The sequence below is a fragment of the Etheostoma spectabile genome, chromosome 20, assembly GCF_008692095.1.
Source record: "Etheostoma spectabile isolate EspeVRDwgs_2016 chromosome 20, UIUC_Espe_1.0, whole genome shotgun sequence".
Taxonomy (NCBI): domain Eukaryota; kingdom Metazoa; phylum Chordata; class Actinopteri; order Perciformes; family Percidae; genus Etheostoma; species Etheostoma spectabile.
Genome location: NC_045752.1, coordinates 10,980,076 through 11,003,274, shown reverse-complemented (window position 1 = coordinate 11,003,274; position 23,199 = coordinate 10,980,076). Strand labels below are relative to the sequence as shown.

Here is a 23,199-nt window from a genome sequence, read left to right as displayed (position 1 = left end):
ATAAACTGAATATATAACTAAACTGAAGGATGTAAAATAAGCTGAAATATACTGGATTTAACAAACTTTGTGAATCTGAACAAGATAATTGGGTAAAGGAAAACATATGAATGGATTTAACTGACTGTGACTTTTCCATCTACTGTGGCAGTACAGTCTTCTGAACAGTAGTTAAACAAAGTGTCACATATGGACTGATTTAATTGAGAATTTTTCCAGTGGACTAAAACATTGAATTTAAAGCGGCGCAGCTATTGAATGTTTTACAATAACCTTGTCATTCAGAAATGATGTCTGGAAATCCTATCTTGTAGAGCAATATTATGGCTAGTTTCACTTTCAGAAATGAAGCATACTGGCAGGAACCCCTTTAACCCAAAGGCCATGCTCGAGTTTATCTGTCTTTAGAGAGGTTATGGTATGGTTACCAATAACATTACAGAGTGAAGGTAGAAGAAAAAGATTTCCCTCCTTCTTCTCTTGATAAGTATCTGTCTCAATCTATTTTATGGCTTTTCAGGACCCATGCCAGGGCACAGAGGGGAAAGTCAGGTCTTGTAAGTAAATTACAGTAAAATGGCAGGTATTTCTCATCAAAATCTAAACTGACTTTTACAGGCTTACTGTCAAGGTCTATTACTTCATATAAAAAGGGGGCCACCGAGTTCAGTTGGTTTTCAAGCAATTTTACACTTGGTTTCAAAATGGGAAGAAAACACAGTTCAACAAGAGATTTATGTTTTTGATTGGTGGGGCACATGAGGTACAGGAATGGCGGGATGATTAGGGAGCAATGAGAACAGGGGTATTTCTGGGATGGATGGAGATCCAGGTTGACATTAATTTGGACCTGGCCTTGACTAATGTAACTATCTCCACATAAGAGTTCAAGGGGCTTTTCACTGGATAAATAGGTGACAGAAGACAGATTTTCCATCCGCTTTTGTTGAAAAGGTAAGGACATCAGCTGAAGAAATGGAGGGTGAAGCTGGAAGTGGAACAAAAATAGTAAGTTACTGAGTGATGAATGCTCAGTAACTTACTATCTACAAAAAGTCAGAAGATTTTTAATACAACTAAATTGAGAGATTATATATAATCTTTAAAAAAAACACTACAAACTTCCTATCAAGAAATAGCTGCTGTATTACGAGATAATACACACAGTTGCACAAGGTTAGCACAAGGGAATAAAGAAACTGTCATTTACATGGTGAACATCAACTTGTTTGCCCTAAGTGCTATAGAACAATGTGATAAAGGGCTGGAAAAGACAGTTCCTTTGTTTTCCTCTCATTAGAGAGGGCCGTCTCACACTCCACCCTTGACTGCCTCGTTATTCCTTTAATTAATCAGTTCTCATCAACGGCACCCTCTCATTCTTTCAAGGGCTCTACATCCTGCTATTTACTGCCTCAATTTTCCTCCAGCAATTCTGCATGTGTTTCTTTTATCATTTCGAATGGCTTTCACCTCCCCCAAAAAGTCCCTGTGTCCTCCTGCCTTCTCTGCCTGGGACCCCTGTCTGATTATTATGCCATTAAGCCTCTCCTCCTTTCCTCTGAAAGAGCAGCAGGGTCCCTCTCCAATCTAAAGAAGTCCTGGGTTTTTTCCCCCCTCCTTTCCCTGAAATTACCCAGCGACGCGTGCCTGAGTTTCTAATTGGCATGCCCGTCCCTGGAGACGGCCTCCTCCCTTCTTCCTAATGAAAAGCCTCGGCCTTAATTACACTTTCCAAACGCTGATTGTTATTGACAAAACTCCTGTGGCTCGGACAAACGACGGCAGATTAGCTCCATTACAGGCAGCCCTCCAAGTACAGAAAGAGAGGGATTTCAAATCGACAATGCAAAGTGTGTGTGTGGGGGGGGGGGAGAGGCGCTTTCAATTTTTTTCCACGTACCTTCCTCTTAATTGTTTGGGCCATTGCTCCACTTAAGATGTCTCTTTCTTCAACAATGTCTTTTTTCTGTTCCATTATGTTGCCATCAATGTACTTTTAGTGAGGGGACAAAGACCCAGTTGTGTTACTTGAGAAAAAATGTTCATCTTTTGTCAATAGACAGGATTGCTGATGGCAGCATGGGTAAACAGGAGGATTTGGCCTAATGCTTTTGTTTGCCTGCAAAAAGGTACATAGACTGTCTAAAGCTGATAGGGCTGTAAGGTCCAAAATCAACACCTAACAAGCAGACAGACAGGCTGATCTTTATACAGTGTAATGATTTTATTTTTATCAACAATGATTTGTTGATGAATATTTACTGAAAGTAATGGATAAAACATGTAAGTTTAATGTAATTTAAATATGAAAGAATTCCACTCTTAATCATCTCATTTTAACACACCCTTATTCCTTGGCTCATTTTATCTAGTTTTTCCACTGTTTTTATTGCACTACTAAGCCGTCAGAGTTTAGACCTGGGCAGCTGTGCCTGTTGTGCAGATTCCCTTTTTTTCCAAGCTCAACAATATCTCCATCTTCCTGATTAATCTGGAGCAGAGCACACAGTTTCACAGTGGGGGGCCTTTCATTGCCTGTCTAATGAGAAGCTGTGATACATCATGCCCTGCAGATAGCCAATCGCACCCTAGTCCCCACGCATGCATGCGCGCACAGAGAGAAAGAGAGAGAGACCAGGAATAATAAAGCATGTTCGCTGAGCAGTCCAAAGCATCTGGGCAAACAGCCTCTACACTACACCAAATCTGACCACTGAGTGATGATGTCATGTCCACCATACACCACCAACCATGACAGATGATGTAATTGTACCCACACTGCTTTTTTTTAAAGCCAGTATTATATTTTTTCAAATGCAGTTATTTGATAATCAGTAAATAAGCTTACACGTTTTGTAATGTTATCATATATTAGTTAGGTATTGTAAAGTCTAATGGAAACAAAAACAAAGATATTATATGGAGGTGGCTGGTCTCAGGAGGTAGATAAAACATCTTTCACACTCCAGTGATTCTTTTTTTACATAGTGAATAGCCTGGCCTGAGTATGTTTCAATGTTGTTTCAAGGCCAAAAGTGTCCTGTATGGAGGGTGTTTTCCTGTCTGGTGATGCAGTAACATGGGATGTAATAACTTGTTCTGAGTGTTTGTTAGGGGGGAGGTGACAGGAGAAAAATACCTTGTATTGTCCTTTTAAAAAAGGCTTTGCAGGCCTCACAGGAGGCCACCCCATAGTGATACCCCGAGGCTATATCTCCACAGACCAGGCACAGCCTCTTGGGGAGGGAGTTCAACATGTATTCGCACTTTATGGACGAGTCCTCCATGATGGTGCTGGAGCAATCATCATAACGCTTGCGGCAGGTGCCGGCCCCGAGCCCGCTTGGGGTGAACATAGGTGGAGAGTCCAGACCGTTGGAGTGGCTGTTCATGGTGCTGACATAGCCACCACTGGCGTCTGAGTTGCCACTGGGGCTGTGGTGGCTGACCGTGTCGATGACCGAGGAAGGACTGGATGGCTCCGTCTTGATGTAGGACCCACAACTGGAGGGTAGGTGCCGGTCATCAGCGGCCATTCTATTCAGCAGCCTAAGGGGCGGGGTGAGAGGGCGAGGGGGAGGGTTGATGGGAAAGGGAGGAGGAAGAGGAAAATGATTAGCAAAGGTGTTAGGAGAGTAGAAATGAATTTCATCCAAAAATCTTTTTCTAATGCTTTTTCTAAAAAAAACATGTTTCTGAATTTAAATGTGCAATTTCTAAAACAGAAGGCAGAAAAGAGGGGAGAAGATACATCTAGGTAGGTTTCATGTGGTCAAGCAATCCTAATTTATTAGCCAAATCACATTTAAATGTATCTACCATCTACTATTCTATTCACTTTTAATTCAATTTTATTTATAGTATCATATCATAACAAGAGTTATCTCGAGGCACTTTACAGATAGAGTAGGTCTAGACCAGACTCTACAATTTACAAAGACCCAACAATTCTACCAATTCCGCTACTAGCGCATGTGTCAAATTTTTAAGTCTTTCCAAATGTTCTGTTCTCTTAACCAATATGTGGCCTAACTATTCTCTTCATTAGCCGTACGCCATGGCAGCTGAAAAAGCACTTCAATGTACAACTACAAACAACTACCGCATTCATGTCCACACAGATGCACACATGCACAAACAACACAAACACACAGACAGAAAGAAAGGAAAGTGAGAGACAGGCAGGGATGGAAAGAGGCAAAGAGAGAGCACTCAACTAAACATTTCAAGTCTGGGGCATCTCCATAGTTTAGAGAGCAGAGTGGACCTTGGCTAGTCTCCTTGAGTCAGCATTCAACCAAAAGGAAACATGATGGCAAGATATTGACTTTTTCACTGTCTGCCTAATAACTGTATTTTGGAGTACATGGAATATGATGCTGTAACATGTGCAGACTAAAGTGCAGCCTTTTGGATGTGGCCACAAAATGCACTCGGACGCCTTCCTTGCCCATATAAATCTATTTCAGTCTCGCTCTATAACCTTTTAACTTGAAATTGCACTGGGAGAACAATGGATGGGAAAAACTTAGCCTGGACCTGTTCAACTCATATGTTCACTCACTAAAATGAAGGGGTTGATTGATAGAGGAGATGGATAACTCAATGTATTGGGGATGCCATGTAGACATAGTGACCCTTAGGGTCAAGGCAGGGTCACACACTTACAGACATACACACCCCTTTGCATTAGGTGCCACGGAAGGGGTGAAGGGTCATTTGCACTTGCCTGCATTAACAAAATTGAGCCTTGCATGGCTTATGCAAATTCAGACACAGGGTCCCCTAGTGAATGGCAGCTAGACAGCCTGAAGTTGTGCCTTAGCACATTAGTCCCATTAGCATATTGCAAACTAATGGTAATGTTTACATATTTGACATGTCCGTTTACCATAAGCACCCTGAGAGGAGGATGTTTCCTACTTGGCTCTATCTGCCTGATTGGACGATAGCTGTGTGTCTCAGAGTGCTTCAGAGCAACAGGAAATGAGAGGCCTCACTTTGTCCCCTATCGGTCGGCCGGACTGCCTCTTGCTTTCTGAAGCTGATTTAATTGTGAGGGTGGGTGACAGAGGGGTTCAGGCCCAGGGGTCAGTGGGTCAACCTTATTTTCTCACCCTGGCTTTCTGGGCCCGTGGAGATGGGGGTCGGCGTGTCAAATTAAATCTCATTCCCAGGTTTCCCTCCCTGCTGTCATGTATATTCATCAGTGCTCCAGGTGCCTACCACTTCTGGAAATTCACAAAAAGGTTAACTGCTAAAATAAATAATAAAAAATGCCCCCTGTTAAAACCGTTGACCTTGCGGAATAACCCCTTTGCCTGAACACTCCTGGAATTCTTCTTGCAATATAAAGCCTTCACTACATAAAACTGATACACATCTACCATCAAGCTAGATAACAAGCTGTCCAAAGTACAGTCTTTTGAGCTACTCTTATGTTAAACAATGCAAAAAATACATTTAATACTACTGATGGCATCGGGGGAGGTTCGTCATATTTGCAATTTTAAAAATGATCCACTTGTACTCTTAAATGTCCTTGCACACAGAAATTGAAAATGTGAATCCATTTCATGCCTTTCTAAAATAGAACTTGCCGCTGTGATAATGAATGCAGATTGCATACCCATAAATTAATGCACGGCTCTGTGTTCATCTGCTTTATGTTCTCTGTTTCAGATGGATATGTGCACCTGTGCGATAGGGCACCTGCACTTGGCTTATTAAAGGCTATATATTAAAACACATGAGCACAAGATGGCTCCATTTGGCTTTTATTTCACAAATTCAGCGTAAGCTTAACCCCGGTTCAAAGGCCATCTTCAGGGTGACACTTAGCATAATTGCATAAGTGTCTTAACTGTTTCCCCTCCAGCTCAATGTGGTCATTTATAATAAATGTGCTGGCTAGAATCACCTTAACTCATTCTGCTATGACACATTATTCCACTGCTATGCTTATGTTTTTAACAAGCCAGCATATATTGATTAATGGTACTGAGGGAATACTAACCAATTGAACCTGCCGTATTAATCAAATAGTCTAAAATATTTCTATAAATATTCGTAATCTCTAATGGGACAGGTCCAATTTAAATCTATAAATACCATTGTGTGGGAAAATGAATTATGAGCATTAAATAGTTTGACAGCAGCAATAGTTGTAATAAATAATTCAATATGTGGGGCAGGTGCTAATTAGATTGTGTGCTACACAGACAGAGCAGACAGGAAAGGGTCTGCTGAACTAACCGAGACTTGATGCTGTAAAATCTATAGTTCTGTCTTACTTCCTTCCTCAAGGTAAGAGCATTTCAAATTCTGCTGCCTGGCTGGCCAAAGGAGCAGTGCTCGTCTAAGATACAGTATCGCTCCCTCTCTCTTTTTCGCTCGCTGTTCCTCCTCCTTTTGTTCCCTTTGTACTGATCAAAATTCATGCTGAGTAGTGGGTTATGGGCCTGCAAACGCACACTGCGCAGTTTGGTTTTAATCTGATTCCACCTGGCCCTCCTAACAGCATTTCAGATCCCTAATATCATTCCACTGGTGCTGCTGTGACCAGGATTAGCTGGCTTAATGATCTGGCAGCTCATCTCACATTCTCTGTTCCTCGACTTTCCAGAGAAGAACCGAGGAGCACTCATTCTCTCACGTCTCAACCCTTCCCTTGCCTGCAAGCGAAACTCTGAACGTTTGATGACACTGTCGTAGGAACGCAGAACATTCAGGATCTAATTGAGCCAATTTGTAAGTATTCCTGCTGAGAGCTTTCTGCTCACTTCAGGAGGATACTGACATCCTCCACTGTTCTTTCGGTGACTACAGCTCTCTCCCTGTTTCATGTGTAAATCACAAGCACACAGCGTAAACCTGTGTTAGAGGCTCAACTCAAACAGTTAGTATATTCCTGATGTCCTTTTTTACTCTCAAGGCCACCAGATGCCAAAAACACCATTTTATTACATTTGCTAACCTCATCCCAGAGTGTCACATCCTTGCTACCAGATCAAACTGGGTAAGTGGAGGGAAGGGGTGGGTGGTGGAGGTGGGGGTTGACATCTGCAGGCAGGGTGATGGTGATATCAGATGCCCCGTTAGGGGCAGATCTGTCTGGAAGGCCCCAGGCGATATGGCTTGATAAGCCACTGGCCCCAGAGTCAGCGCTGGTAGGACGAACTCAATTAGCTCTTGACAGACCTCCTCTCAGCCCAGCTCAGCCTTCCCGCCACAGCGAGAACCCACTGGCAGCTGCCACGCTGACCTCTACTCCAGGGGCCACTGCCACCTTTTACCGCTCCAAGACACAACCAGGGATTCATGTTTGGGAGAGCGGACACCGCACTGAAATGTCTACACAACCCAAATAAAGTCACAGAAATACATGCAGTAGTGTGTATGCCACCAAGGGTGCTCGGTGCATGTTCTTGAAATGGAAAAAGGACCGTGGCTCAGGGAGAGCATGGGGTGGCTGTTGGGAGAAAGGAGAGGAATGGAGATTCCAAAACACACTTATGTATATATGGAGTATTCCTCTCTGTCTAACTGGTTCCAGGTTAATGACCATCAGGGGAATGGGGCGATGTGTGTCTGTACCATTACGTATGGGCTCATAGGTCTCAGTGTGTGTTTGTGTTTTAGACAGAATATGAAAGATGGAAATATGGCAGGGAGGGGGGTGAGGAGACGGGGTTGACGGCTGTGGTTTGGTTGGAGGCAAGCAGGGCTCTCTATAGGGACCCATTCTAATCTATGAGGGAGAGGCCCCTAATTTTGGAGTTTCTCATTCATTAGTCCTGCTCTGGCAGAGAGAGGAGGAAGCGGAGGGGAGGGGGTGGACCTGAAGTGAGGGGAGGGGCCTCTTTATTAACGGCTATGCCTGACACTCTGGAGAAGCTGACAGAGATTTATGATGTGCAGATCTATGGAGGCAAACAAAAGGGAAGTCAAAGAGACAGAAAAACAGGAAAAGAGGGAAAGAGAAAGTAAGTGATACATGAGGGGAGGAGAGAGAAGAGATAGAGAGAGCGGTGTTTATGGTACCAATGGAGAGCGAGCCCCGGATCAATAGTCTGTAGGCTGGGGGCTCGTGCAGGGTTACCACTGGGGGGACCATGCTGCTCTGTGGCCTGGGCAATTAAGTTTTTCAGTCTCCAGCAGAGGATTATATTTAGCTGCTCCACAGCGATGTCACTGTAGTCTTTATAAAGCTATGAGCTCACTCCACTACGACAACATGAGCCCCATGCTCCAGCGGCACCACAAGATAGCGCAGGCCAAGAAGCAGATCACATCTATTGATCCCCCGTCTTGCTCCTTCCTGTTCTAGAGATGCTGCTGGCAGGAAAGAGAGGGCCTCTTGTGATACAGGCGCTGCTGTTTGTCTGACGTAAACTGTCTAGGCCGCACTGGGCAGATCTAGTTCTTATAAGGGGCTGAGTTCAGGATGTTGAGGGAAGCAAATGACTAATGACAGAGCTACTGTCAGTGGGGGATGTGAGAGAGTTGACGGGTGTCTAAACTTTCACTGTGGTGAGCAAAGAGTTAACAGTCTTCTATGTAGACCCAGTGGGGAAGCTCCCTGCAGAATTGGACAGCTCATCATACTGTATGTATGTAAAAAGAAATTCAGTGATAAGTCTAGTCTGCCGCGCAGTGCATAGGGGATCAAATTTCTAATTCAGCCTTTTCATTAGGAAAGATTAGTTTCCATTACATCCATTATGTGCCATGGCCATGGTATAATTTAACAACATAAATTTACAATGGCTCTTGATAACTAGAAAAAAGTAATTATAGTCCACTACAGGCAAAAATCACCCTTAAAAACAGTTTCTAATTTTCAAGGTTTTTATATTAAAAGACTCATCCAAAGCTGGTGTGGGTAACGACATCACATGACCTGGTGTGTTGTGATACATTACTGATACACTGACACAGATATCACCATACACTCTCTTGCAATACTGAGACATAGTTGGATCCTCAAAACTTATCTCTTTCTGGCTCTTTGTCTCTTTATAACTGTTTAACACCTTAACAATGGGACACTCTTTTCTCTAATTTTGACTATAAAACCAATAAATAAATCCAAATAAATTCACAATATGTTAGATTTCTGCGTTTTGAAAAAAGGTCTTGACATTTTAGTAGAACAGTGGGCTTTCCTCTTTAGTTAGAGGCTCTGATGTATCATAAAGTAATGTTTGCAAGATATTGTTTTATCACATAATCTCCTGCATCATGATGCCATCATCAACATGTCAACATACCATGACAGTATATCATGAATTACCTCAGCCAGTCATAACTAGGGGGATTTTCCTTGAATTTATGTGTATAATAATGAATCTAGTCAGAGGAAATGATTAAAAGATTCAATATAACTAAAATGTCTTCTAATTTTGGTAATATGCTCCCAAATAACTAGCCTGTCCAGACTAATTCTGTAGGAATAAGTCATAAAAATTCAGTTACAAAAGCCTTTTAAGTCTAGGTTTTGTTTAACTGCCATAAATTATGTGGAAAGCCAGAAGATAGCAACCACAGCACACCTCTCACGTACTCTCAGTAGGGTTCCTTATGTAAAATAAAGAGTGGGGATTATAAAATATGAATGATGGAAACTTGAGCAAAAGATCCAATCTAAGAGACTGGTTAATTTTAACAGAGAGGTGAAGGATATTCATGATTGTGTTGCATGTGTTTTGCAGTTTGTGTGTGTGTGTGTGTCACAAACAAAGAAATATTATTATAAAGGGTTAAGGCTATTTAACACAGTCCAGTGTAAATCACAGGCTTAGACACAGTGACTGTGCGTACAGGAGGACGGAGGCATAGAGCCATGCATGAAATTACTTCATTAATCTTCTTCTGATAGGCCGCCCTTGTTTAGGGGGGAACTCTACCTGCTTTAAACAAAGAGCCCATCCTGCCTCCATCATAAATTGTCCTCTTCATAAGAGGAAAGATACAATCAGATAAACATACATGCACACATTCATACAAATATACAAGGCCAAATAAACAGGCCAAAATCAGCAGGTTTATCAGGTTTACAGGGTAATTTAAACGCAATCAGATATTATATATATATATATATATATATATATATATATATATATATATATATATATATATATATATATATATATATATATATATATATATATATATATATATATATATATATATATATATATATATGTTGGTTAACAGTGTGTAATTATTACATCTAGGTAAGATTAAATAACATGCATAATACAACTCACATTTAAATGTTTGCTTGTAGCACAATTCAAAACAGTTCCAAAATGAATTATTGTTGTTCAAAACACTATTGCTGTGACTGTCCGCCACAGCAGCAGACAAAGTCATAGCAATAGCCTTTAGCTTTTAACAGGCTCATCTCTACCAGCTGCCACACATTCCCCATAAATAGTGCTGGTAATAAAAAGACGGGTGGGACTAACTGATTTATACGGTAGTGTCCACCACCACACCATTCAGGAATAATTAAACTTTGGGGATATTTCCTGAATGAATGTGTCTCCTTCAGGGGGCAATCTAAACATACATTTTAGCGTTCACCACGTCTGGATGTACTGGGAGGGAGGGACTCTCCAAGTGGCAGGTTCAACAACCAGCCCCTCAGTGTAACCATTCAATTGCACTCATAAGGAGGCATTTTAATGTGAACGTGTTTTGTGACCAACGGGAAAATACACACATAAACACACGCTTGTTGTACGCCTGCTAGGCAGGCTAGCAAGCAGGAATGCACACAAACACACTATTTTAAACTAACAAATCTGTCAGGTATCATTTGAAATGATTCTATTACAAGAGTGAAGTCGTAAACAAGAGGTTTTATGAGACATGACACAAACAAAGTTAACCTGTAGTAAATATCGTTCTAATCTACTGTAATCTGATAATCTGATTTAAACTAAGATGGAAGCAACATCATCTTAAACAAATAATAAAATAATAATAAATAAGAGGGTAGAAAGTAAGAACACATGCGTGTTGGTGTTATATCAAATACGTATCAATTATGTTTAGTTTAAAGACCATCTAGTTCTGATTTCTAGAAACAGGATTTAACAGCAATGTTTTCTAAAATAATTTAATATTTGAGTAACTTTCAAATGAAAAGGGTTTTTGTTGACATGGGTCAAGAGAACCAAATACGTCAATAGAAATTCCTGTTAAGCACAGAAAAACTAGGCCCTATAGTGGCTGGCTTTTTGCACACTGCCATGTTAATGGGTGGTTATTGGTCACATCTACTTCCCTTGGGCATATCAGGGATGGGTGATAGTCTCTCTCTCTTTTTCTCTCTCTCTCTCTCTCTCTCTCTCTCTCTCTCTCTCTCTCGGACACACCCGTTTTTCAACAGTTGATGATGTGATTATGCCATGCTATACAGTTTTCCTTCAAACTGCAAACTGTGTGTTTTAACATGAGCCTAAAACATTTATTCACAGTTTACCAAAGTATGATGAGAAAAAAAAGGTGCTTGGTCTAAAAGCTGTAATGGGTGCAAGGCTACAGACGAGACTTGGTGAAGCTGTCAGTGGGAATCAGAGCTGCTACTGTGACGGACGGTTTCATATTGATTTCATAAATAAACAAAGCTAACCATCGATCCTAATGTTATTTTGCATTTCAATTACTGCTCTGAAACATAACCTTCAAACAACTGGCCATTCAATACCAATAGCCTTTACTGATAAACACCCATATAGTTACCAACCTTACATCACATTCCTTACCAAGAGTGAAATAGTGGACTTTGAATTTTCCCTCCACTACACTTAGTGCAGAGGGAATTTAAATATCTATCACACTACTAATGGAAAGAACCATAAGAAACTTGGCAAACACAGAAAACTTGACTTAAGTGCTTTCAGTTACATGCTTTCTTGTAGAATACGACTCTACTGTTTTCAGTATTTCTTCAAGTGTGTTACTTTAAGACTTTTGTTGACTCGTTATTTTTCTAAACTTCTGTGCTATAGATGGTGTGTGTCCGTGTGTGTGTGTGTGTGTGTGTGTGTGTGTGTAAATGAAGAGGAGCCCTTCAATGTTGGAGCAACAGGAAGAAGTGCTGACGCACTGTGTCAGTGATAGCACTCTGCTGCCACAAGGGCATGAGAGCCCACGTAGGCTAGCATTATCCTTCTAGACTAATGGACCTAGTTATTTTTAAACAGATTCTCACACTGCGGTGGAGGTGTCCAAGGTTACCATGGATGAGAAATCAGGAGGGACGCGTGCGGTGATGGAGGGTGGTTTCTGTGCGGGTGGATGTTGTGAAATAAGCAAAGAGGTATGGTAGCTAATCACTGAGAGGTGTAAAGGCCGAACATCCGATGGCACCTCAAAAGACAGCATCTTACAACAGAAATTTCCAAAATATATCAATTATATCGATAATACAATTTTATACTTTCTGCAAACTTTCTGTAATGTGCAATGTTGGTTGGTTGGTTAAAAAAAGAAAGGGTTCACTTTCAATATGACCATTTTACACAGATCATTATGCACAATATTAAATAGAAGCGGTCATATTTCATAACTGTCTGGATATTGCATACTTTTCTTCTTCCTATTTCACTCAAGGTGGGGTCAAAAAAATAGGTGCATTGATGTGGCCTCTCCTTAAAAGTCAGTTCCTATGAACCCAAACACATCTGAAGCAACAGAACAGTGAACATCCAAAGAGTGTCAATATACTCTGCATTCCCATTTGGGCTGGAGAGGGACAACATGCTCCACCCTCCCCCTTGCTCAGCTGAGTGACATATTTACAGTGAAAGTAATGATACTAGATACCAGAAATGAGAGGGCTCCAGCGTGGCCAGTGGACTCAGGAATCTCTCTAATGAATTGGACAACAAAGCCCTGTTGGTACAAGGAAGAAGTATTTAGAATTGGGTGACAAACTGAATTTTAAAACATTAGGTTTTCTTTAAAAAGGCATATATCCCAACACCCCCTAAAAGCTCTAAGAGATGAGGAGGGTGGGAGTGGGACAGGTGGGTTGGCTGGTCAGCGGGGCTGGGCGCTGCAGCTACAGAGGCCACCAGCTCCTGGCTCATAGCGGGATGGCCATTCTCGGCCAGGAGAATCTTCTGGTAATGTATTCTGAAACCAAATTACCGTAAGCTGATCCCATCTGGATAGTGTCTGTGCACGACTGCTTTGGTTACCCACTACTGCCTCTAGCCTGCGATAGCATCTCCATGAAGACAGCAAAAATCTGATTAACCCAATAACAATGAAACACTTGGTCAAAGAGCAAAGAGCTTTTAACTTAAGATACACTAATGCAATTCCCTCGCCTTGTTTTCTGAAACCTAATAAGAATCAAGCAGACGGACTGCTAGAGATGGGTGTTTGCAGGCTCTAATGCAGCAAGCTGGGAATGAAGTCAAATACATTGAAGTCTAATTCATCATTGTGTGCTAACTTCTTCCTGCTTCTCTAAAAAATACATTAAAAAGCACTTATTTCATGAAGGGAAATTGGAAAGCCTAGTTAGTTTAAAGCAGTGGCTCTGCCAGGGCTTAAAGAAAGCAAGGGTGTTGATGGAACATTTAGAAGCAGAAAGAAGTCACATCTCAATTCCCTGCCGCTCAGACCGTGTGTGTTTTCTAGCGAGCACATAGGAACTCAAACTGACCATCCTCACCATTGGCTGACTTCTGAGTGGCGCGAACTGCCACTATAATACAAGATCAACAATAAGGCTGTCAGAGTCATACAGTAAATGGCGCGTCTCACTGTATGAGCCAAGAGACATTTAGGCTTTAACAAGTCACGCAAAAGTAACTAACAGGTGGAGTGTAACAGGCTACAAACCGGTGACAATGTAAGAATCTAATTTTGAAAAAAATACATATCATAGAAATTAAACTTTGAAGAAAAACCTGTGTTGTCAGAATACTTAGTGAAAACTGGCATACGCTCAGATTACTAAACATCGCCAGTGTGCAAAGAGACAAGAGGAGTGTGTCTTTCTATTCTGAAGGCAAAACTCTGTTTCCATCTAATTTCCAGGCAGTGGTGATGCCCTCGGGTCAATCTATAGAGAGTATACCACAGTGATTCCACAACAGTGCTGTGCTAATTACATGGAGCACATATGTCTCACTAATCCTCTCAGCCAAGCATCACGGCCACATCCAGCCCACAGTGAGGGGCTGCAAATGCCGCTGTACAATTAGCAGAGGAGAGCCACTGCTGAAGCAAAATTAACAGCACACTCAGACAAATGCTAAAGAGATCTCACAAATATCTAACTGCTAGTAGGTAGACATGTAATCAGGAAGAGATAATTTACTATCACTGATTTTTTTAGCTTAGTTGTTAGATATATTATTACCTCAACATATGACCACAAACAATTTCTAAACACATCTACATTGAGTCTCCAAATTTATACATGAAACACCTGTTCACAACTAAGCTTTGAAAGAGCAAAAGCTCCTTTCACCATTATTTTAAATGCTAGACGTATCCATATTAATCAATATTATGAACATGGGACACAGGAATTCAACTGTTGGAATGTTCTTGTATGAAATGAAATTAAATATGAATCAGTTTTTCTTTTAGTATATAAACATTCCAAATCAGTGCACACCATCCCTAAATATTTAATAATATGTCAATATGTAACTGTAATGTTTGGGGGGGGAAAACAAATTAACAAAAATAAGCAATTCCAATGCATTACTTAAACAATTTTGTGTGTGTACAAATTTAGGAACCATTTTATGATTTGATGAATGACTATACTGTAACATTTGAGAGTAAAAGCAAAATCAAAAATACACTTCTGAATTTTATCAGATTGCCTGAAAGAAGACAAATTCAAATAAAGTCATCTGGAACCCGAAAATATTTTAAACAAATGATTTTCAACATAATGAAAAATGTTTTAATGTTTAATAATGTTTCTCCTCATTGTAATGAAAATTATTCAAAATGTGTTGGAAAGTGCATTTGTAGGGAAAATCGTTTGAAAATAAAAAATAGCAATGTCAAAGTATAGAATAGTTATATATTAATATTATAAACATACATATACGGTTGGTTGCTGTAAAGATCTGCTTAAAAACTAAATACTTATTATAGCAGTTTTGCCTTTTAATTTAGGGAATACTTACAAGGAATACTACAATGATAAATATAAATACACTTGAACATATAATACCTCACATGTTACAGAAATACCCACTCTGTTACTGCTGTTTGAGTTATTTTGTATTAAGGTGTATCAGTGAGAGAAGTGAACTTTTATAATCCATTTTAGAGGGAAAACAAAGGTTATATATATATATATATATATATATATATATATATATATATATATATATATATGTAAGATATTATGTTTTCTAGAATGTTTTATTTTTATTTTGCAGTGATCAAAGCCCACACGAAAGAATATCGTTAGATCTAACGCATAAAAGCTCCTTTATTATTGTATCAATAAAACATCAGATGATATGAATGCACAATTTGAACTGGAATGTTCTGTTAATTTTACAAGAAACAGAATAAAATTGAAATGGTCTAAATTCAATTTAAGTATCAGGCAAATTTAATTGAAATGTCTTTAAACATATATTTGGTCTTTCACAAATCACAACTTTTGCATATATAATACTTTAACAATATATATTAAGATTGATAAAAGCATCTATATATGGAAACAAATCTTTACATGAAGCCAGTGTCTGAGTTTGTATTTTTCAAATATTAACAGAAAATAATACAAAATAAAAAAGCTTATTTTCCCCCAACTTAAGATTTATTTTGAATTAAATCTAAGCTATTGACAGATATACAAAGTTAAAGTGTGGTAAGTGCAGGAAGCTTAGACTGTCCCAGCAGCCTGCCTCGTATGCCGCTGAATGGGACAGTCCTGCCAGCTCACTGAGGGTACAGGGTCTTTTCCTTCGTCTTTCTCTGGCTACAAATATTACACTGTGTAATTTATCCTCTCCAATTCCACGGATTCACATTAATCTCATCTCTTTAAAATATTATTCTCCCTGGGCGGCCCGATCTAGGAACAAAGCCATCAGCAAACGATCTCCTAACCCAACTGGACAGGTACCCCAAATTCTTTAGAAAAAAATACACACTTTGGAGAGGGGCAAGCTAAATCAATCAGACATGCTCTGAATGGTATTCATAAAAAGACTTGCATACATGATGTTCTTGCAAAATAAATCTAGACACTCATGCACACACATTTGCAGTTGCACCTGCCCTGTTGCTCTATACTGTCAAGCCCTACATGATTTAAGAGCCCTTAAAACAATGAACAAGAGATAGTGCACGTTTAAGAGTGTGAGTAGGTTTGAGAGGGTACATGAAGAGAGAAGCCAGGAACAGTACATCACAGCTAAAAACAAGAAAAAAGTTCAGTGCCTAGCAGGGTTCAGGAAACTAAACTAGAGCAGGCACTGTTTAAAGGGTGGATGAGGATAAAAAGAAAAGAGGAAAAAACTGAAGAAATAAAACTGTATCACAACAGAGGGGTTAAAAGGTAAAGTGAAAAGAATTAAAGAAAGAAACAAGGTGCACCTACTGATTATGATAGCTGAGAGGGTCTGGAAGACAAAGTTCTGAAATGTCCATCAGTCCAGTTTTAGCATTCCAGGAATGAGAGGAAGAGGAAAGAGAAAACAATTGAGACCCGCTTCTTCCCCAAATGATGGCACAGCACCCTCAGAGATACAGCGCTGTTGAAAGCCCCCTCCAGCACCGCTCCTCCCAGCCTGCACAGGTATGTTAGACTTGCGTGTGTGCGTGAGCATGTGTGTAGTGTATGTGCGTGTTTATGTATAGATGTATGGGAGAGAAAGTGTGTCTGAGTGTATGTAAGTGAAAGTGTGTGTATGTCAGAGAGAGAGAAAGAGAGAGAGAGGAGAGAGTGAAGGGGGGAGGGACAGATAGACAGAAAGGTAAAGGGGGGTGAGACAGAGAAAAGCGCAGGCAGCAGCGGGATGAGCGTTAAGATGGAGAGAGCATGAGAGCGCGAGCGGGCAGAATGACTCTTTCCATGGTCGGGATAGGGCTCTTTAAGACTCAAGGGCTTGATGAATATGGAACAGCTGCTGTTGGCTGGCTCCGAGGGGCAGGACTTAAAGCGACAGAGGGGCCGGCGGAGCACCAGGGAGGAGGGATCCAAACGCTCACTCGCACACTCCGCTATGCACACACACACAGACACACACACAATCACATGAACAACAGAAACGCAACTCGGAGAACAGTCAACAAGCAAAGTTTCCGTCTCAATTAAATAAAAAGTATTGTGAAATTCTGGCTGCTCAAAACTCCTATTGAAACATAAATGGAGATAATAAATAGAAGTAGGAGATTGTCTGTATCAGGGCATGCACTTTGTGGATTATACTGTGTATAAATATACACATACCCACACATACACATATACATATAAAGCTTGATTTATTAATTTCTGACGTTTATTGTATTTAATAGTAAAGTATCTTTACATTTTATTAACCTTTTGTAATTTGTATTTGATGACTTTGCAAATAAAAGAATTTTGTCTCAGTTTTGTTTGTACTGTATGCTACATTAATATACTGATAACGTATATCTTTACCAAGCAGCTGACATCTCAGAACTTGACTGTGACAATATAAAAACTTACTGTAATTTTCTCTGTGCAAGATTTATAAATGTAGCATGCTCTATAAAATAACACGTAATAAAGTCAAATATGACACCAGCCTAAGCCACACTATAGAAGCTCCAGCAAGCAAGTGCATTTACAACACTTCACTTTCAAAATGCAATAGCTTTCAAACCACTAAGGACAGTAAATGTATTTATTGAGCTGTCGCTAGCTCCATTTGCCGGTGTTACATGTGAGGTACCATTGTGAACCTCTCGCCGCCTGTAAGAGATGATTTCAAGCCATAACTCATATTCTGGAACCCCATCAGCTTCTAAAGCAGTGGAAAATCCAGTCCTGTCTTCTCTAACCCCAGCTTTAGAACCGCCTGTGTTTCACTGTTGATCAAGCTCAGTAAGAATGCCGAGAATGCAGATACCATTTCACAGCCAGTGAGGGTCTCCATGTTACTGTATCCCCACATTATAAGAACCGAGCTTACCACGGCATCTTATTGGAGAAATGAGCAGTCCGACACTTGGTTGAGTCAAGCAGAAAGAAACAGCAGCTTGCCCACTTCTCAAAAACTCACAAGGTGGCTGACAACAGTCTTCAGTTACTTCAGTAAAAATAAGAGTGAGTGAGGAGGAGTCGAGATCTACCAATCTAAGGTGTGTTAGGTTGCTCAGCTGCTCTCTGGTTTTCTCTACTGAACAGGAACAGTGTAACCCTTGGAGAGGAATCCAGTTCCATTCATCGGCTCACGTTTCTATAATCAATGCAAAAAACATCACGCAATCCCTATTGATCATCACAGGCCTATTGATGTGCAGCATGAGTGCCTCCACAGTGGCACAGATCACACAGCATCTGCTCTCTTTTTGTGACAAAAACCAATGACTTAATAAATGAAAATCCAATTAAGATTGATGCCAAATCGCACACCTGTCAGTTTAATTCCTTAAAGAAGAATAAAATCACAATCAAACAGAGCTCTTATGCCTCAATAAGACACTGCACAAAATACAGGACAAAGCAAAAAAATCAAACACCTCACAAGGTACAAACAAGACACAAAGTATACTGTATATTTTACTTCCTTGTACATCAGCGTTCTAATCAGCTATTTAATCATGGGGTTGCTCTCCAATCTGTCACTTGGGGTGTAAAAAAAATATTTTTAAAACATTTCAGCAACAATAGCTTAGTTGAAGAAACCACAAAAGACCAAACATCCTTCATTTTGAGTCAAATCACTGCACAAATCACAACATAAATCTAGTAGCACCATAGCTGATCCAGCATGATTTAAGTCGAGAGACTTAGTTACTACTCAACAGAGAATCACAAGAGGTGGTCCTTTCTCATGACAGACTGCAATATTATACTGTTATCTCAGCTGTGTACTGTCTTTCAAATTGATAAACGCCTTCACTTGATAAATCACATTTCTGCATATTTTCCCTTGGCCTCCCAAGGCTTTCGACTGACACCACACACACTTTTGTCACGCAGTGTGAGCTATGAAAGCCCTGCTGCTGCTGCTGCTGCTGCTGCTGCTGCTGCTGCTGCTATCTTGCTTCTTATCAGCTGTTATGAAAAAAATCACAGCATATGACAGTTTGACAGGAAGGGATCTGATACAAATAAAGAATAGAGCTGCACTAGGCAAACACTCAATCACACGTGGTGTGACAAAGTTAGTGGAGTATGACAAACAGGAGCAAGACTCAGTTGATTATCTGATCTCACATGTTAATGATTTTGTTTTAATGATTAAGTTTTTTATTTTTTTATGGTGTATGTTTGTTTACATGTATGTATGGATGGTGCAATAAGAAAACAGTAAATTAACTTGTCAAAGAAGACAAGTTACTTTACAGAAGGTCACATTAGCAAACTTAAGTAACTTTAAGCCGTCTGGTCTGGTTGATTAGTGTCATAAAATTATACTGCCTTAATTTTGATTTTTTTTTTTTTAACACAACAGAACTTAAACATAACACCAACTAATGTTTTCCAGTTTTTATATAAAATGTCATGAAAGTCTGCTGATGTAAACAAGTTTGGCCTGGGAGACAACCTTTAACAACCTACAGCAGCATCCTTAAAACTACACTTTTGGCAAACACTAGCAAATAAATAGGATTTGTTAGTGTTTTGCATTTAAAAAAAATTCGTCCGTTTCCCTGCAGATAAACAGAAAGCCAGGCCTTGTAAATTCGCCATATTTAACCTTTTCATGCATACAGTAATGGTCAAATCGATAACGTAATTCAGTCACCATTCCCAGAGGAAAAGCTAGAGTGTAGCAGGTCTGCGCGCGCTCGACATGCCTCAATTAGCTAAACCGCGTGCTCACTGATGTAACTTCCAGTAGCTACAGGTGCGTCGAAGCTAAATTGAAAACAGCATAACAATGTTTAAATAAAGAAAACACCACAAAAAACTGAGAGAAACATTAAAAAAAAGTGCCTCGAATGTGTAACAGGAAGACAAACTTAGGTTGATGAATGTATAGTGTACCTTACTCGGACAAGTCATGTCACATCCCCGGCTGAGCACAGCGAACAGTAGTAGTGGTGTCTCCAGGTTGTTGTTGTTGTAGTAGAAGCGCTAGTGTGGCTCTGTGGGTCTGAGCGCGCCGTTTAACTGTCACACTGCAGCCACACTATCAACTCCTCCTCCGGCACGCGCCCTGTGACTAAACCAAACACCTCCATCGGCAGCAGGATTCGGGTGAGCGAGGTCAAATGTGATTCAAGGAACTGTGCAATAACTGTTCCGCCTGTTTGTCTCGTGACTTCAACATCGACTTTTTGTTTAATGACGTAGGCCTATGTGAAAAAATTATGAATGGATCATATTTTGATCATATTATTCAACCGTTATTATTATATTCCACTGCTTCGAGAATTTCTATAGGCTCACCAACCAGTAAGAAAACTGCATGCATGAGTTTTACATTATATTGAAATTAAACATACTACTACTACTATTAGTCCCCAGTACCCCTCTGCATGACACCTGGTGGTCCTGGGGCCCTATTTTGGGATCCTATAAGTGCTGTGGCAAAACACCACACACCATATCAGAAGCATCAACATGTAAAACAAAATTTAAAAATACATATTCTCAGCAGTACACCTAACCCTACAACTTCTGGAGCCTGTTTTAAATTAAGAAATATAATTGTTTTATTTTTAATTGCCTATATAATTTCTGTTACATCCTCTCTCATGAATTGTTTTACTCCACACATTTTACATTCTCCATCATTGACTGCCTGCCTCAGCTGTGGACCGGAGCATGAAACCAGCTGACAGCAGTAACCAACTCTATCATCTCCACTAGAGGGAGGGCTATCTCACAACAGGGCCACCGTGGAGCTGCAACAGAGGCACCTTTATTTATTTTCACAGGGTGATAGTGTAATTCATATACTGAATGAATGACAGTCAGGACAGTGCCAACTACCAGGCGCACAATGGAGACTTGAATGCATTTACTCCTGAGCACAAAATCCTATCCATTGCAAACGTGTAATTATTGTCCTTAATAGATTAATTCATGCTGCAAGATAGAAATGGGTTCCAAGCTATTGATGTAATCATTTCACTAAGGAAATTAAGTGACATTAAAAGAATGATATTGTCACCATGAAAGTATCATTGATTCTTTTCGAATGCAATTAACTGTATTTGAAAATGGGACCTGCACATTGAGCTGCGCAAGGAGCACTGAGGATCACTTCATTTGTGAGAGATATAAAGACCAAATTATCCCATCAAAGAGAAAATCCATAAATGTAATGGCACAGCGCTTCAGCACTAAGGAATGACAACAGTGGTCCTGTTCAGTTCCCTCTGTTAGGTGTATTAACTACCAGTGAGCGGCTCTCAACAACCCATAGAAAGATTATCCAGACTGTGAAGGAGAATATCGTTAAATTCATGAATTTACACGTGATTTTTTTTTTTTTTTAATTATTGGCTAACATAAACAATCCTCTCTTAGAAGTAGGAGCCATGAGGATGGCTGTAATACAGGATCTATACAGGATGGCTGTAATATGTAAAGTCATTGAGATATTTAGGGATTTTATGGAGTTGTAAAATCTTTATTTCAGTTTCTACAGTTAAGGTTTTTGCTTAAAGTAGTTCAAAGTAGCACTTAAACGATTAGTCGATCAATCGATTACTTGAGCAGGAGAAAATGAATCGGCAGCTCTTTAAAAACTGATTCATCATTATTAAAACATTTAAACAAAACCTAGCTCCAGCCTCCCAAATGAAAAGATTTGCTCCCTTCATTTACTTTATATCCTTCTAAACATGATATATTGTGGTTTAGGTCTGCTGGTCGGGCAAAAAAAGCACTTTAAAAACATCTCTTTGGATTTCAGGAAATTGTGACTGACATTTCTAACTATTTTCTAAGATTTTACAGACAAAAAAATGTGTTGATTAACCAGGAAGTGGCAGATGAATCGAATAACAGTCATTGTTAGTCCTACTCTTACTTCTAACTAATCTGAATCAAGACGTGCAGAAGAGGTTTTTTTTTTTTTAGTTTAGTTGTCTCTGCCAATGCAATATTATCCACAAAAACATATTCATATACTTGAGTATTGAGTAAACCATGATTATCCCCATCAAATATAATTTCATCCAACTTTCTTATGTTTTTTTGAAAGATACCACCAAATAAATTATGATAATGGCCAACATCAATGTGGCCTATAAGACCACATCTCTCCTGCCTGCTATTGTACTTTGATTGCTAAACTGTAATGCACTGTGGCATTTTTGAAATTAAAAAGAATGAAAGCTCAGACAGATTCACATTTTTGTTTGTTGCTTTTAGCTCTAGAATTAATGTCACGCTTAAATGGGGGTATACGTGTACCCTACATTTTTGTAATACTAGTTTTGCGTGTTAGTTGTTTTGTTGACTTTCTATTTCTGCGGTGAGTTTTGATGAATTCCTACAAAAAGCATGTTTGTGCGGCGGTTACTGGTCCACACAGCTCCCTAACCCAATTACAGTGTTGGTAATCCGGTGAAGAGGCAGAGGCAGAGAGGCAGGCAGAGAGAGGAAAAACATGAAACATATCAGACCCAACTACTGATGTGACGTCCAAACATCAAATGAATCAGGCATCAATCTCTAGCCCTGGTCAAAAATGCTGCATAATTCAACCCCAAACATTATTCTTTGTGCAATTCAAACCAAATCAGAGGGTCCAGAGCCTCTCTCCCTCCACCTGCTGTCAGCCACCCTCCATCCCAACCTTGCCTAAATTTCATTTAGGAGACATCTTTCTCCCTTTCCCTCTCTCTCTCATGCTCTCTACATTGCTGTCTCTTCTCTCTCTTTGAATTCAGTGCGCCGTAGCCCTTAGATTTACTTGCTTAACAAATATGGACAGGGGGCCTAAGTGGTTTTTGAAATCTTCGAATGGACTTTGGAGTGCCTGTTCTGTGCTGGGTGACAACAGTCTCTCTCTCTCTCTCTCTCTCTCTCTC

General features: G+C 40.0%; 1 protein-coding gene across 8 annotated transcripts in view; it reads right to left on the bottom strand.

Moving 5' to 3' along the window:
* The window catches only part of esrrb (estrogen-related receptor beta), a 46,144-nt gene extending 25,668 nt beyond the window's left edge, over window positions 1-20,476 (bottom strand). The window contains exons 1-4 of one of the 8 annotated variants that reach the window (XM_032500500.1): window positions 16,616-16,661; window positions 13,171-13,270; window positions 12,844-12,912; window positions 3,143-3,552 (exon numbers count right to left, since the gene is read on the bottom strand). In XM_032500500.1, coding sequence (XP_032356391.1) covers window positions 3,143-3,539 — 397 coding nt within the window. In that variant the 5' untranslated portion in view covers window positions 3,540-3,552; window positions 12,844-12,912; window positions 13,171-13,270; window positions 16,616-16,661. Of the gene's footprint in view, window positions 1-3,142; window positions 3,553-12,843; window positions 12,913-13,170; window positions 13,271-16,615; window positions 17,253-20,197 lie in introns of those variants that run through there. The other 7 variants (XM_032500499.1, XM_032500501.1, XM_032500496.1 and 4 more) reach the window with 7 other exon arrangements.
* Window positions 20,477-23,199: the final 2,723 nt, after the last annotated feature.